The following is a 13,002-nucleotide window of genomic DNA, read 5'->3' on the forward strand; positions in this document are numbered from 1 at the left end:
GGTGGGTCTTTCGCACATACTCAGGTCTAATTGATTGCCATATTTGAGGTGGAGAAGGAATTTTTCCCAGGTCAGATTGGCAGAGACCCTGGGTTTTTTTCTCCTTCCTCTGCAGCATGGGGCACAGGCCACTTGCAGGTTTAAACTAGTGTAAACGGTGGATCCTCTGTAACTTGAAGTATTTAAATCATGATTTGAGGACTTCAGAAACTCAGCCAGAGGTTAGGGATCTATTACAGGAGTGGGTGGGTGAGATTCTGTGGCCTGCAATGTGCAGGAGGTCAGACTAAAGCTGATGTGCTGTGGGAGAAGGAGGCAGGTCATGGTCCATCGATAGGTGAATGTTCTGTAAAAATGAGCTCCTTCCCCTCCCCATGAGGCTGAGACTTAATGACCTGGGAGACTATGGGACTCCCTGATTTTAGAGCTGTAGAAGGGCTTTTGCTGCTCTCAGGATTCTGTCCATGTCCTTTGGGTTATGTCCCATAATTGTTTCACTAGATCAGAGGTTGTGGTGATAGGTGGTCAGTCACAGCTGACCTGTCTCCTTCCTGACGTTCTGTTCATAATTCAGGGGTTCAGAATCCCTGCCCATGTCTGCAGCTCTCTGGGGTGAAGGGAGGGTTCAGGACAATTTCCTCCCTCTCTCCAATAATCTGTGCCCGTGGGAGAGAAGTGGCTCTTCTCAGGGCCATCTCCTGGGTCTCACAGGGGTGAGAGGTTCTTGATCCCCAAGGCAGCCTGGTGCCCTGTGGTTGGTGCTTAACAGAACCTGAGGGGCCTGGGTTGGAGCCTCACTAGTGGCCATGGCTTGTGTATGTTACAGACATCCATCGCTACGTGGCACAAAGGGAATCCCCTGGGTGGGTGAGTCAATGCAGGATTGTGTCTCGAGAGATCCGACCTTTATCTCCCTGACTGATCCCCGAGTGTCTGAGAGGGGAGCTGCTGGGTCAGTGAGCTGGGAAGCGCTCACTCAGCTATTGTCTGACCAGATCCCAGATGGATTCCTGGCTCCCTGTGGGAGCACAGAGTGGGCGTGAGGGTTTCCCAGCACCATCGTGAGTCAGGAAGCAGAACAGTCCTGCCTTGGGCATTGGGTCAGGGACATGGTGAGCTCCTATCCTGGGCTTTATTACTGCACCCTACGAAAGGCTGGGGGCAACATCAGTGGGGTGGGAAGTGGTACCTGAGACCTCCCCTGGGGCCCCTATAGGGTGATACCGTCCCAGCCCCAGGATTTGGAGCCTGGCTCTGTGCAATCTGCCAAAGGTTCGTGCCCTGTTGCGTTTAGGTCTTTGGAGAGATAGTCTCTGGGGGGCAGAGAAGATCCTCCCTGCAGGTGGCATTGCTGGCCATCTACGGCCCCCTGCTGCACCTCAGCCTGGCTGGGCTGGTGGTCCTAGCCTTATCCATCTTGCGGGAAGCTGCCCAACTGATGGGGACAAGGTGAAGAGGCTGGATTAGGCTCAGGTGGTTGGGGGTGGGACCCAGGGCCTGTCACCTCTAGGCCCCAGAAAGTCATTCCCGTCCCGTCCCATCGCCATTTGGTGTCCGGGAAGCAGCAAGGCGAATGAGTCAGAGCAGGTGCCATGGCTAGAGGTGAATTCAACTCCATGAGCAGGATGGACTAAGGGGCTGAATTGCAGAGATGCCACAGCCACCAAAACTCTAGTTCCAGTCAGTGCAGTTTGCACGCCCTCTGCAAACCAGGCCTTCAGTGAGGAGTCAGGACCTCAACCTGCTAAGAGAAAGAAAGGAGAACACCCATATCCATGTACATCACCATCCCACTCCTCAGGGCCAGGAGAAGGCCTGGCCCCTGGCCCAGCTCCCTTGGCTTGATGGAGCTGCTAAGATTGGGGTGGGGTGAGAAGAGATGAGAATGAGCTGGGTACATAGTAGAATGGCAGTGAGGGCCCCTTCCTTCCAGTGGAGAGTCCATAGCCTCTCCGGGGGAGCCCTTCCTTCCCTCCACACTGTGAGCTTTGGTGCCTGGACGCTGCAGGGAACTGCTAAGGGCAAGGATTAAAGAGCCAGCTGTCATCCTGCCATGAGCTCTAGCACTCCTTTTGTCTTAGGGGGAGCCTGTGATTAACTTATCCTTAGTTATGTTAACTGAAGGGTGAATTCACAGCCATCAGTGTCAACAAGGTCTGTGATTCATCCACTCATTAGTACCTCTCCTTTTAATACCTATAAGGCAGCAACAGGAAACTGTTTTGGGGAGCTATAACCAGGAGTGCAAGTAGGGCGGTACTTGCCAGTACGCAGTACCGGCAAGAGAATTTTAGCGGGTACGGGGTACCAGAAAGACTTGGGGCTAGCCCCTGCCTCTGGAGGGGGGGGGGGGGCTGCGCTCTGCTCCTTAAAGAAGCAGAATGCGGCTAGGGAGGACATTCATTATTTAAATGGCTTTAACAGCACAATACATATGTTAACAATCAAAGTCTTTGTTTAAGTTTGTTATCATATGTTTTGTACTGTTACATTGGTCAGGAGTCCTCAAGTGGGGAGGGGTGAGGGGGACGGAAGGTGTTTAAACAGTGTTTTTTATTCAGTTTCTCCCCCTGGGTCTGAATTATCCGTGACATCCGTACTGCATTACATCAAGTCCAAATCATCAGAGGAATGTCTCTGCTTGCACTGACCAGAGGATGATTGGATTCTGTTGTCAGCCCAGCTCTGCCACCTGATGGGAATCAGGTGTTGTCCCCAGTGTACCTAGAATTCTTCTTAGCACCCAAACTAGTCTAACATGCATTTTGTTAACTGGAACTGGAGCAGCAAAACAAAGAAAACAAATGCCTCATTTTCCAGCTTTGTGGGTGAGAGAATGGTAAGTGAAGATTATAATGCTGGACACTGACGGCCTTAAGCCAGCTGCCTCAGGAATCTGCCAAGAACTTTGCTGAAAATATGTTCCTCATCTTAGCAATGAAGCTAAGATTTATCACACATCTGCCCACCTTTATTCGAATGAAGCTCCTTCTGATCTGACAGCTCAGGCATTGTCAGTTTCATCCAGAACAATTTACAAACTTGGAACCTAATCCTGTAAACCCTTAATCATTTTATCAATCCCATTGAAGACAATCGGACTATTTGCATGACTATGGACCACTTTTGTGGACTGGTAAGAGTTTCAGGAATCTGTTCTGTTCTTATAAAGAAAGTTGAAATGCAATGTTTGGGTACAATACCATAAAGCAGTTTAGGATACAGTTCTACTTAAAATTTGTCTTTTAATAAGTCCTACCTATGCTGAAATGGCTCCTCACCCAACTCCCATATTCCATATGAACAGACTGAATACTACATATGTGGGGGGAAAGTGAGTAGTTAAGCATGTTGATGTTTGTATATACAAAGGGGGGTTTCAGAGGGGACGGGAAGAGTGTCAGAGCCCTGGGCTGGGGGCAGGGAGGAGTCACATGGGGAGGTCACATGCCCCCCCTTGTATCCCTCCCATGAGTGCAGTACACTAACACTACCCTGCGACCCCTTGAGGCACACCAAACTTCAAAGCAATCTGAGTGACTGTTTGGATTTTAAAGCACTTACAAAGTTTAAGCTTTAAAGCATATAAAATGGCTGGAATGGAAACCCTCTGGCTGTTTTTCCATATTGGTGCATGCACACTGTAAAAAGTGAACATTTTCTTAAATTCAGTTTTGGTCCCCTGAAGACAGAGTGAATAAACTTGACAAACGGAGACGTTTTTGACCCTCATCAAATCAATAGTTTGAGCTCTAGCATTGCACAAAAAAACCCACCTAGAAAACCCCTTTTTATCTCTGCAACCCCTAGCTCAAATGACTTTTTGAAAAAAAAAATCTATTTTTTCATGGCTTATATTTCCATAACCCCTTGCTCAAATGACCGGTAATTCAATTTACTCATCCTACCCAGCACCCTCCAGAAGCACACCAATTTTCAAAGGAATCTGACGAAGCATGTCAATGCTAGAGGCCTTAGAAAGTTGACTTTTAAATGGTAGTCACAACGCAACTTTAGTTATACTAGCACTGCTGCATCACTATAATATTTATCAGTTTGTGTATTGGCTGAGTACCCATCTCTCAGATTTCTGTCTATAAACCATGATCTCGGAATATTCCATGAGCATTAAAACGGGATTGTGCTGTTAAACAATGAGAACACTGATAGAGGAATAAGCATCAAACTAGGCACCACAGTACAGACATTCACCTCATGTAAACTGGCACAGCTCCATAGCACTATGCCAATTTACACCAGATGACATCAATCTCCCTGACATACCTACAACCAGTGTGAATTAAACATTTTTAAATGTCATGCAGCTTTGCACGTGCAGCCTAATGAGCCTTTTATTATAATGTTGAATGCAGTAAGAAAAAAAATGTAATTGCTGAGAAAGAAAGAAAGAAAGAAAGAAAGAAAGAAAGAAAGAAAGAAAGAAAGAAAGAAAGAAAGAAAGAAAGAAAGAAAGTTGGGCCATTCATCCCAATAGAAGTGAAAGCTCAGATACAGAAAATCTTAGCAACAGTGAATTCCTCCAAAGTTCTGTCCCTAGTGGGAATGAATATCTCCTTAACATTAAAAGTTACACTTGTAATTAATCCCATGGAACAAAGAACTAAGAAAGTGCAGATGGGTTCAGAACTTTTGTCTCGTCTTTGGTTTAAACTCACAGGCAAAGAATATGGATTTTAAACTGTGTATCCCCAGCTGGTGTAAATCAGGCATTGCTCCATTGAAATCAAAGGGCCAGATCCCCAATTGGCAAAAATAGCCCTAGCTACACGCATGTTGACGTGGTTCTTAGTTTTTAGTGTTTGCTTTGGGTACCTCTTAATGACCTACTTCAATCAGCCCAGCCAACCCGAGCTGTGGGTTCCCCTGGTGGCTGTACTCCAAGAGCTGCTGATGCAATGCAGGAGAAAGGGGAGGGGGGACCAAAAAAAAAAACCAATCTCTGCTCACCCAGAGGTAATTATGTGGAGTTAATGAAGGAACAGGCTATTTCAGGCCAGCTGAGCTTCTGGTGCCAGTAGGCTCTTAGCGATTGTAGGTCACATGTCTGTACTATATATAGATATTTTATTCTGCAACCTGTTTGAGACACCCTTTGAGCCTCATCCCTGTCTTATTTTTAGCCAAGGGTCCTTTCGGGGTTGCTGCCATTGCGTGAGATCCAGGGAGGGTGCTGTTCTCTGAGGTTAGGTTCATCTAGGGCAGGTTGTCAGGGTGGTTTGCTCCTGAGGTGAGATCAGAGCTGGGCTCACAGCCCTGGAGACCGAATTCAGCAATTTAGCCCCAGAACAGGGACATCCTACATTGTGACCATATCTGGTGCCTGCACAAGCCAGGAGCAGCTCTAGAGCAGAGAGGGGTTTTCAGTCTCCAATCCCATTTAGTACATCACCTCTCAGCCAAGCCTGTCCAAGGAGGGAAGTAGGGAGCACGCATCTGTGAAGTCTGCTGTCTGCTAGGAACTGCAGAGAGACCGGCAACTCAGGAAACAGCTTCTGGATAATATAGTGATGGGGGCATGATAGACAGATAGGATTATTTGAACATTATCTCTCTAACAGAGGAGGATCAAATGCATCACAAGTTGGGAAAAAATCCACAAAGACCAGCACAGTAAGTTTCCTATTTCAATTAAATATGTTACGGTATTGATATACAAGGCACATGTGAGAACATAAATATGCATGACAATTGGAACTCTTGAAGAGTTTTACTATCTATTTAATCAAATACCTAGCACCAGTCAGACTTTTTTATTTGTTTATTTTTCAGCAGAAAAAATGGATTGTTCATAAAAATTGTGAAAACTCAAACATTTGTTTCATTGTGGCAACTGAGAAGAAAACAATTTTAACTAAAAGCTGATGAAAACTGAAAAAAATTAACCTCTTCTGTCCTTGGAAAAAAAATATATTGAGGATAGCAGATACTTTGCATGAAAATGTGTTCATTTGAAAACCCAATTTGCCTTTGAAATAATTAAAGCAGAAAATCTCTGTCTAACTGAAATGGGAAACTTAGCTTGGCACCAAGGTGGGAAACATTAAGATTTTCCACTAATACCACAATTTCAAACCCATTCGCTCTATTACAATTGTTTCAAAGGGATAGCTCCAAGATGGTTAAACTGAATAAAGCAAAGTCGATAGCCCACAGAATATATTTTAAGCACCGTGAAGCTAAAAGACAGAGTTGAAGCCCCCAGACAAAACCTTTCTATCTTGACGCTGCCCAAGATCAGACAGAAGGTTAATGAGATTAGAACCCTGATCTCCTGCTCTAGTACCATATCTGCTGTCCTATATTGCTGCCACCTAAATGGCAGTGCTGTTGAGAGGTGCCCAGAACATACACATATTAAGACACAGTCCACCCCCCTAAAAGCTTCCAGTCCTAATGGACAAGGCAGAGAAAGGGGGGAGGGGAAACAGAGGCACAGGGAGGGGAAGTGACTGGCCCAAGGTCACCCAGCAGGTCAATGGCAGAACCAAGAACAGAATCCAAGTCTTGTGACTGCCACTGATCTGCACAGCACAGACACAAAGTCACAGAGGGAAACAATACAACCTAGCAGTAACTGAGTGACGCTCCTACCCCATCATCACACAGAGATGGAAGTGCAGCTAGAATTGGTGCCATGAATCAATCTGTAAATAGGTAGAAGGCCGTCTATGTGGAGGAATCATCACAGACGAGCTGCCACATAGGAAGCTGGGTGAGTCAATGTCGTATTTCTCTGGAAAGTGGGAATCAGGCTGTGTTGTCATGTCAGTTTCATGCCCAAGTTGTGGGCTTGCTATTTGTCATAATAGGGAATCATCTTGGCTAGAATTGTTGGATTTGGATTGTACTTTGTCCCATCCTTCATACTGCATTTTATCTAAGGACAGATCCTCAGATGGTGTAAACTGACCCAGCTCCATTGACTTTAAGTGAAATAATCCAGTTTTCACTAATGTGATAATGCACCTGATTAGTGCTCTGGCTGATGGATGAGGAGCACTTGTGACTCCTCATCAATGGAAGTGACGAGTGCTGTGCACCCTTGACATTCACATTATGAGATATTACAGAGAGAGAATCAGGATCAATTCCTCTGTCACTCTAATCCTGACCATTGCCCTTCTCCTTCCCTCCACAGACATCACATGATGTACTGAGAAAGAAAATGTCCAACCGAACTACTGTGACCGAGTTCCTTCTCCTGGGATTCTCCGATGTTCGGGAGCTGCAGATTTTACACTTCATGGTGTTTCTAGTGATTTACCTGGCAGCCCTGGTGGGGAATCTTCTTATCATCACAGTTGTTGTCCTCGACCACCATCTTCACACCCCCATGTACTTCTTCCTGATGAATTTGTCCATCCTAGACATCGGCTCCATCTCTGTCACTGTCCCCAAATCCATGGCCAATTCCCTCATGAACATCAGGTCAATTTCTTATTCTGGATGTGTTGTCCAAGTTTTTCTCTTTGTCTTTTTTGTTTCAGCAGATCTTGTTTTATTGACTGTCATGGCGTACGACCGATACGTCGCCATCTGCCAACCCCTGCACTATGAGAGAGTGATAAACAGGAGAGCTTGTGTCCAAATGGCAGCTGGTATCTGGATCAGTGTTTTTCTCTACTCTGCGCTCCACACTGGGATCACGTTTGCAATATCCTTCTGTGGAGGCAACATGGTGGATCAGTTCTTCTGTGAAATCCCCCAGCTCCTCAAGCTCGCCTGCTCTGACTTGTACCTCAGTGAAACTGTAGCTATTGCCTTTAGTGTGTGTTTAGGCTTAAGCTGCTTTGTTTTTATAATTGTGTCGTATGTTCAGATCTTCAAAACAGTGCTGAGAATCCCCGCTGAGCAAGGCCGGCATAAAGCCTTCTCCACCTGCCTCCCTCACCTCACCGTGGTGTCCTTGTTTTTTTGCACTGCCACCTTTGCCTACAGTAATCCCACCTCCAGCTCAACCTCAGGTCTGGATCTCATGGTGGCTGTTCTCTATTCCGTGCTGCCAGCAGTGATGAATCCTATCATCTACAGCATGAGGAACAAGGAGATCAAAGCTGCATTGAGGAAACTCATAGCGTGGAGGTTACTTACCAGAAATAAACTGTCCATTTTTTCCCTTTGGTTGTGATTTCATTCCATGTTTCTTTATAAATGTAATCCTCTGATGACATTATTATCTCCATGAGAACATGCTTTGCAATCTGCTTATGCAGAAAGGTGTGTTTAGACTGGTAAAAATGCAAGCAAACACCATTCAAGTCAATGGAGTTACTGTAGATTTAAACCAGTGTAAATAAGATCAGACTTTACCTATCATGTTTTTTGTACTGCCACCCATCACCACACTCTCTGAGCACTCTCCACCTCAAAGGAGTAGCCATAATCAAGTCCCTAGTGGACTTCATGAGTTCTGTGTCTTCTCCTTTTGGGGGGCATAAACTCTGCTTGGGGTGCCATGGCTTTTGGTTAATTGTTTGCTTGTGTGACAGAGTGGGGTATGATGGTGTCAAACTATGAACTCTGTTGTAGTATGTGTAGAAATATTGGCACGGTGACAGCACAAGTCTGGCCTGGCTCAATGGCAGCCTGTTGTGCTGCTTTCCAGAGAGCTGCCCCTCCTGGGAAAGGTGCTTGTCACCATCATGGAGATGCATCAAGACTAGAGACTGGAGCCATCGATTTTTGTTGTCTCTCAACTACTTGCCCCCTCCCCCCAAGGGAAAATGATTTTTCTATACAGGGGGCCCACAGGCATGAATGTCGGAGATGGAACTTCACAGTTTGAACCCCTGGTGCAGAGCCGGGGGCCTATTGAACAGTGCGGTTCTGCTCTGTGCAGAGCGGGGCCGACCATGCCCACACGTAGGAAGGACTTGCAGGAGCAAGACGGCGGGAGGGATTCTTCTCAGCCTGCAATCTCGGACTTACAGAATGGATGAGATCAGACTAGGGGAGAGGGTGTCTCAGGACCATCTTGTGTTTGAAGATCTGTAACTCTCGAGGGCTCAACGCATAAAGTTTCTGTGGTTAAGAAATCCCGTTGCTAAACCCGTGTTCCTCACCTTCCTCTCAAAATGTTCTTAAAGGGGTTCAATTAGAATCCCAGAGTGAGCACAGCCTAGGTGAAGCTCTGGCAGAGTGTGTGTAGGTGTCTGGGGGCTTGGGGGAACTCAGACACTGGTTTTGAGTTCTAAGGCAGCTGGACAGTGGCCTCCAATGGCCAAAGGAAGGGCGTCAGACCAGAGGTCTGAGATTGGCAGTGTTTCCTAGAGCCCCAGAGCTAGTGATGATGAGACTCTACCCAGACACAATTACCTTGGAAGTACGTGGCACCCAGTGATTGGGTCCGCTTTCACGAGATGGATGACTGTATAACTGGGTACCGGGCCAGGTTGTAAAAGCTAGCTCGTCTGGCTTTTGTTTGGTTTTATCAGTTGGTCAATCTGGTTTTAGGGTTGTTCTTTTTTTCCTTTTTTGGGGGGAAGGGAAATGATTGGTTACATGGGTGTTTCAGTAGATTGTCATGTATTCTGGAGGCCAATGTGTTATCTCTTTGACTGGGTTTTCTGAGACATCTGAAGGTTTGCTTCCCACAATGATGAAGGGGTGGGAAAGAATTCTGTAGCTCTCTGGATGACTGAGTTCCTGCTGAAATGATTATTTTAATGCAGCTGGGATTGTATTGTATTAGTAATAAGAACAGGAGTACTTGTGGCACCTTAGAGACTAACAAATTTATTTGAGCATAAGCTTTTGTGGGCTAGGCTGTAGCCCACGAAAGCTTATGCTCAAATAAATTTGTTAGTCTCTAAGGTGCCACAAGTACTCCTGTTCTTTTTGCGGATACAGACTAACACAGCTGCTACTCTGAAACCTGTATTAGTTATGACGTGTTAGGGCACCTAGGGCCTTGGTTGGGTATCTTTTATTTATATTAAAGCTAAAATAAAACTACAGCCACACTCTAGGTGTCCAGACACCTGTCTCTCACCTCAGTCCCAGAGCAATTCACCAACCAGGGGGAAGATAGGGGTTTGTCTGCCTAACTCATGTGTGGGGCCCAATTTGGTACGTGTGCTCAGAGACCACCCATTGGATCTATTCCCATTCAAAATCTGGGTTGTGTCCTAACAACTGAGTGTCTAACCCCTGAGCTGTGGGGTATTCTGATGTGGAGCTTCCCCAGTCTCGCCCATTGAACCTGTTACACTTTGGATAAATACATAACGAGTCATTGGGTGAGAGAGAGAGAGAGAGAGAGAGAGAAGAAAGAATAACTCTGTAGCCTAGTGGTTAGTATATATAGATAGCTAGATATGAATATATAGATAGCTAGATATTTTTGCTCAAAATTTTTGGTTATAGGATTTCAGTTTTCCAGTGAAAAATCAATTCTCTTGAGAAAATTAGACACTGTCTAAAAAAAAATAATCATTTAGTAAAAGGTCCAATTTTCCACCATAAATCTTTTGATGGAAAATGTTTAACTAGACATAAGTGCTACTGTTTTTCAGGTACTGACAGTTCTCTTTACTGAGCACGGAGTGTGAATGGTGTACAGAGTACAGTGCTATGATGCTGTGAATATGTATCTCTTTTTATACACTAACCAACAGAGTCTGACACCATTATTCATGTTGAGAATGTCCTTTTCCCATGGACAGTCCCATTAAAATTCATATAGCTACTCAATATGAAGAAAGCAGGTAAAATCTGTCCCAAAGTGTATACTCAGTGTCATTCATACCTATTGAATTTTTTTTCCCTTACTCCTGCGGAGATGACACCACCCTGGAGAGTCAGCTGCAGTTCTGTCAACTATGATCTAAAGCTAGTTGTAAATTGCATCTTCAATTACACTTGAGCAATGGGGGTAGTTCATATTGTGCTGTTTCCATTAAAGCATGACTTGCCAGGACCCCTTCCTTACACAGGGCACAACATTGATGCATGGGGGGTTGCGTAGGCAACCATAAATTGGGCATATTCCAACTTTCACCGTATATATACAGGGTTATATATATACCATATAACAAGGTTTTGGATACAGTTTAAATATATTGTGAAAGCAATCAGCAGCGGATTACGGACAATTTGGAGCCCGCAGAAAAATCTCCCCCTGCTGTGGCCCCGAGGAACTCTTGCTCCCCATCAGGGCACTGGCAAAGAGCTTCTCCAGTCTCATGGCTGCAGCGAGGGGGACCCTGGAAAGGAGCGAGCAGGAGTCGGAGCCATGGGGGAAGGGGTGGAACAGGGTGGGGCCGTGGGCAGAAGGGATGGAACGGGGCCACGGTTCTGGTGCCGGGGCCCTCCCACTTGCTCCGGCCCAGGGCCCCAGGTGACCTTAAGTCGTCTCTGAAAGCAATGATCCAGTGTTCACAGCTTCATAGAGTTTAAATCCAGAATGGACCATTAGATAATCCACTTTGACCTCCTGTATGTCATAGCCCACTAATCTTCACTCATATACCCCTGCATTGAGCCAAATGACTTAGTTAAACTCAGCATTTCAGTCTTTGGGAGACTAAACCATTGTGTGCCACAGGCAGAGAACAGGAGTGACCAAGATGCCACCAATACCCCAGGTCTCTGCAATAGCAGAGAATTGCCATGCTGCAGAGGAAGGTGAAAAGCACCCAACATCCCTGCCAATCCTACCTGGGAGAAAATTCCTTCCCAACCCCAAATCCAGCAAACAGTTAGACCCTGAGCATATGAGCAAGATACACATCAGAACATAAGAACGGCCATACTGGGGTAGACCAATGGTCCATCTAGCCCAGTGTTCTGTCTTCCAACAGTGGCCAATGCCGGATGCATCAGAGGGAATTAACACAGCAGGGCAATTTCGAGTGATCTACCCCCTGCCATCCAATCCCAGATTCTGGCAGTTGGAGGTTTATGGAGACCCAGAGCATGGGGTCACTTCCCTGACCATTTTGGCCTCCACAACATCCCCTGGCAATGAGTTCCACATGTTGACTGTGTGTTGTGTGAAGAAGTACTTCATTTTGCTTGTTTTAAATCTGCTGCATATTAATTTAATTGGGTGACCCCTGGTTTTTGTGTTATGTGCAGGGGTAAATAATACTTCCCTATTCAGTTTCCCCCTACTATTAATGATTTTATAGACATCTCTCACATCCCCCCTTAATCGCCTCTTTTCTAAGCTGAGCAGTCCCAGTCTTTTTAATCCCTCCTTGTATGGAAGATGTTCTATACCTCTAATCATTTTTGTTGCTGTTCTTTGTACCTTTTCCAGTTCTAATATATCTTTTTTGAGATGGGGTGAACAGAATTAGATACAGCATTGAAGGTGTGGGCGTACCATGGATTTATATAGTGACATTATGATATTTGCTGTTTTATTCTCTCTCCCTTTCCTAATGGTTCCTAAAATCCTGTTAGCTGTTTTGACTGCCACTGCACATTGAGTGTTGGTATTTGTTTTCTCTTTAATATTAAAGACAATATTTGTAATAATTATTTTGAGTCACTTTTGCAAATGTTGCTTTTATTTGGTCCCAATCTTGAAAAGTGACTCACTTGGACAGACCTTTCTGTCCAGAAGTTCTCAAACTCTTTTTTTTCAGATCATGGACCATATGTCAGTAGAAAAAGTGTCTTGTGGAAACTTCCCCGCTCATTCCTGATCACACCAACTACCTATCCATCCAGACACAATTTAGGGGACCTCCTCCCTTGCCCATTCAACTTCACAGAACATCCCTGCACAAGTTACAGCAATTGTGTATATGGAAATGTGATATTAGGAAAGCAGTTGGGGTTAGATTAAGGCTTCAGTACTATTGTCCAGTGTCCAGGGCCCCAGCTCAAGAAGTCATGGTGTTACAGCAGAATCTCAATTTTCATTTTGTAAATGGAAGTAATTTTCTAATCCCCATGGGATGGAAAGTTTGAAAATATAACCCAAGCCTGAGACAATAACCAAGTGTAACCCCCAAAGCAACATCTGCCTGA

At 45.3% G+C, this 13,002-nt stretch overlaps 1 protein-coding gene and 1 pseudogene across 1 annotated transcript; both read left to right on the forward strand.

Moving 5' to 3' along the window:
• LOC135888202 (E3 ubiquitin-protein ligase TRIM39-like) overlaps positions 1–13,002 on the forward strand; it is a 178,338-nt pseudogene that overhangs the window by 59,057 nt on the left and 106,279 nt on the right.
• Positions 7,187–8,149, forward strand: LOC135888017 (olfactory receptor 14A16-like). The gene has a single exon (XM_065415825.1). The coding sequence runs from the start codon at positions 7,187–7,189 to the stop codon at positions 8,147–8,149; it is 963 nt and encodes a 320-aa protein (XP_065271897.1).

This window comes from Emys orbicularis, chromosome 13 (assembly GCF_028017835.1).
Source record: "Emys orbicularis isolate rEmyOrb1 chromosome 13, rEmyOrb1.hap1, whole genome shotgun sequence".
NCBI lineage: Eukaryota > Metazoa > Chordata > Testudines > Emydidae > Emys > Emys orbicularis.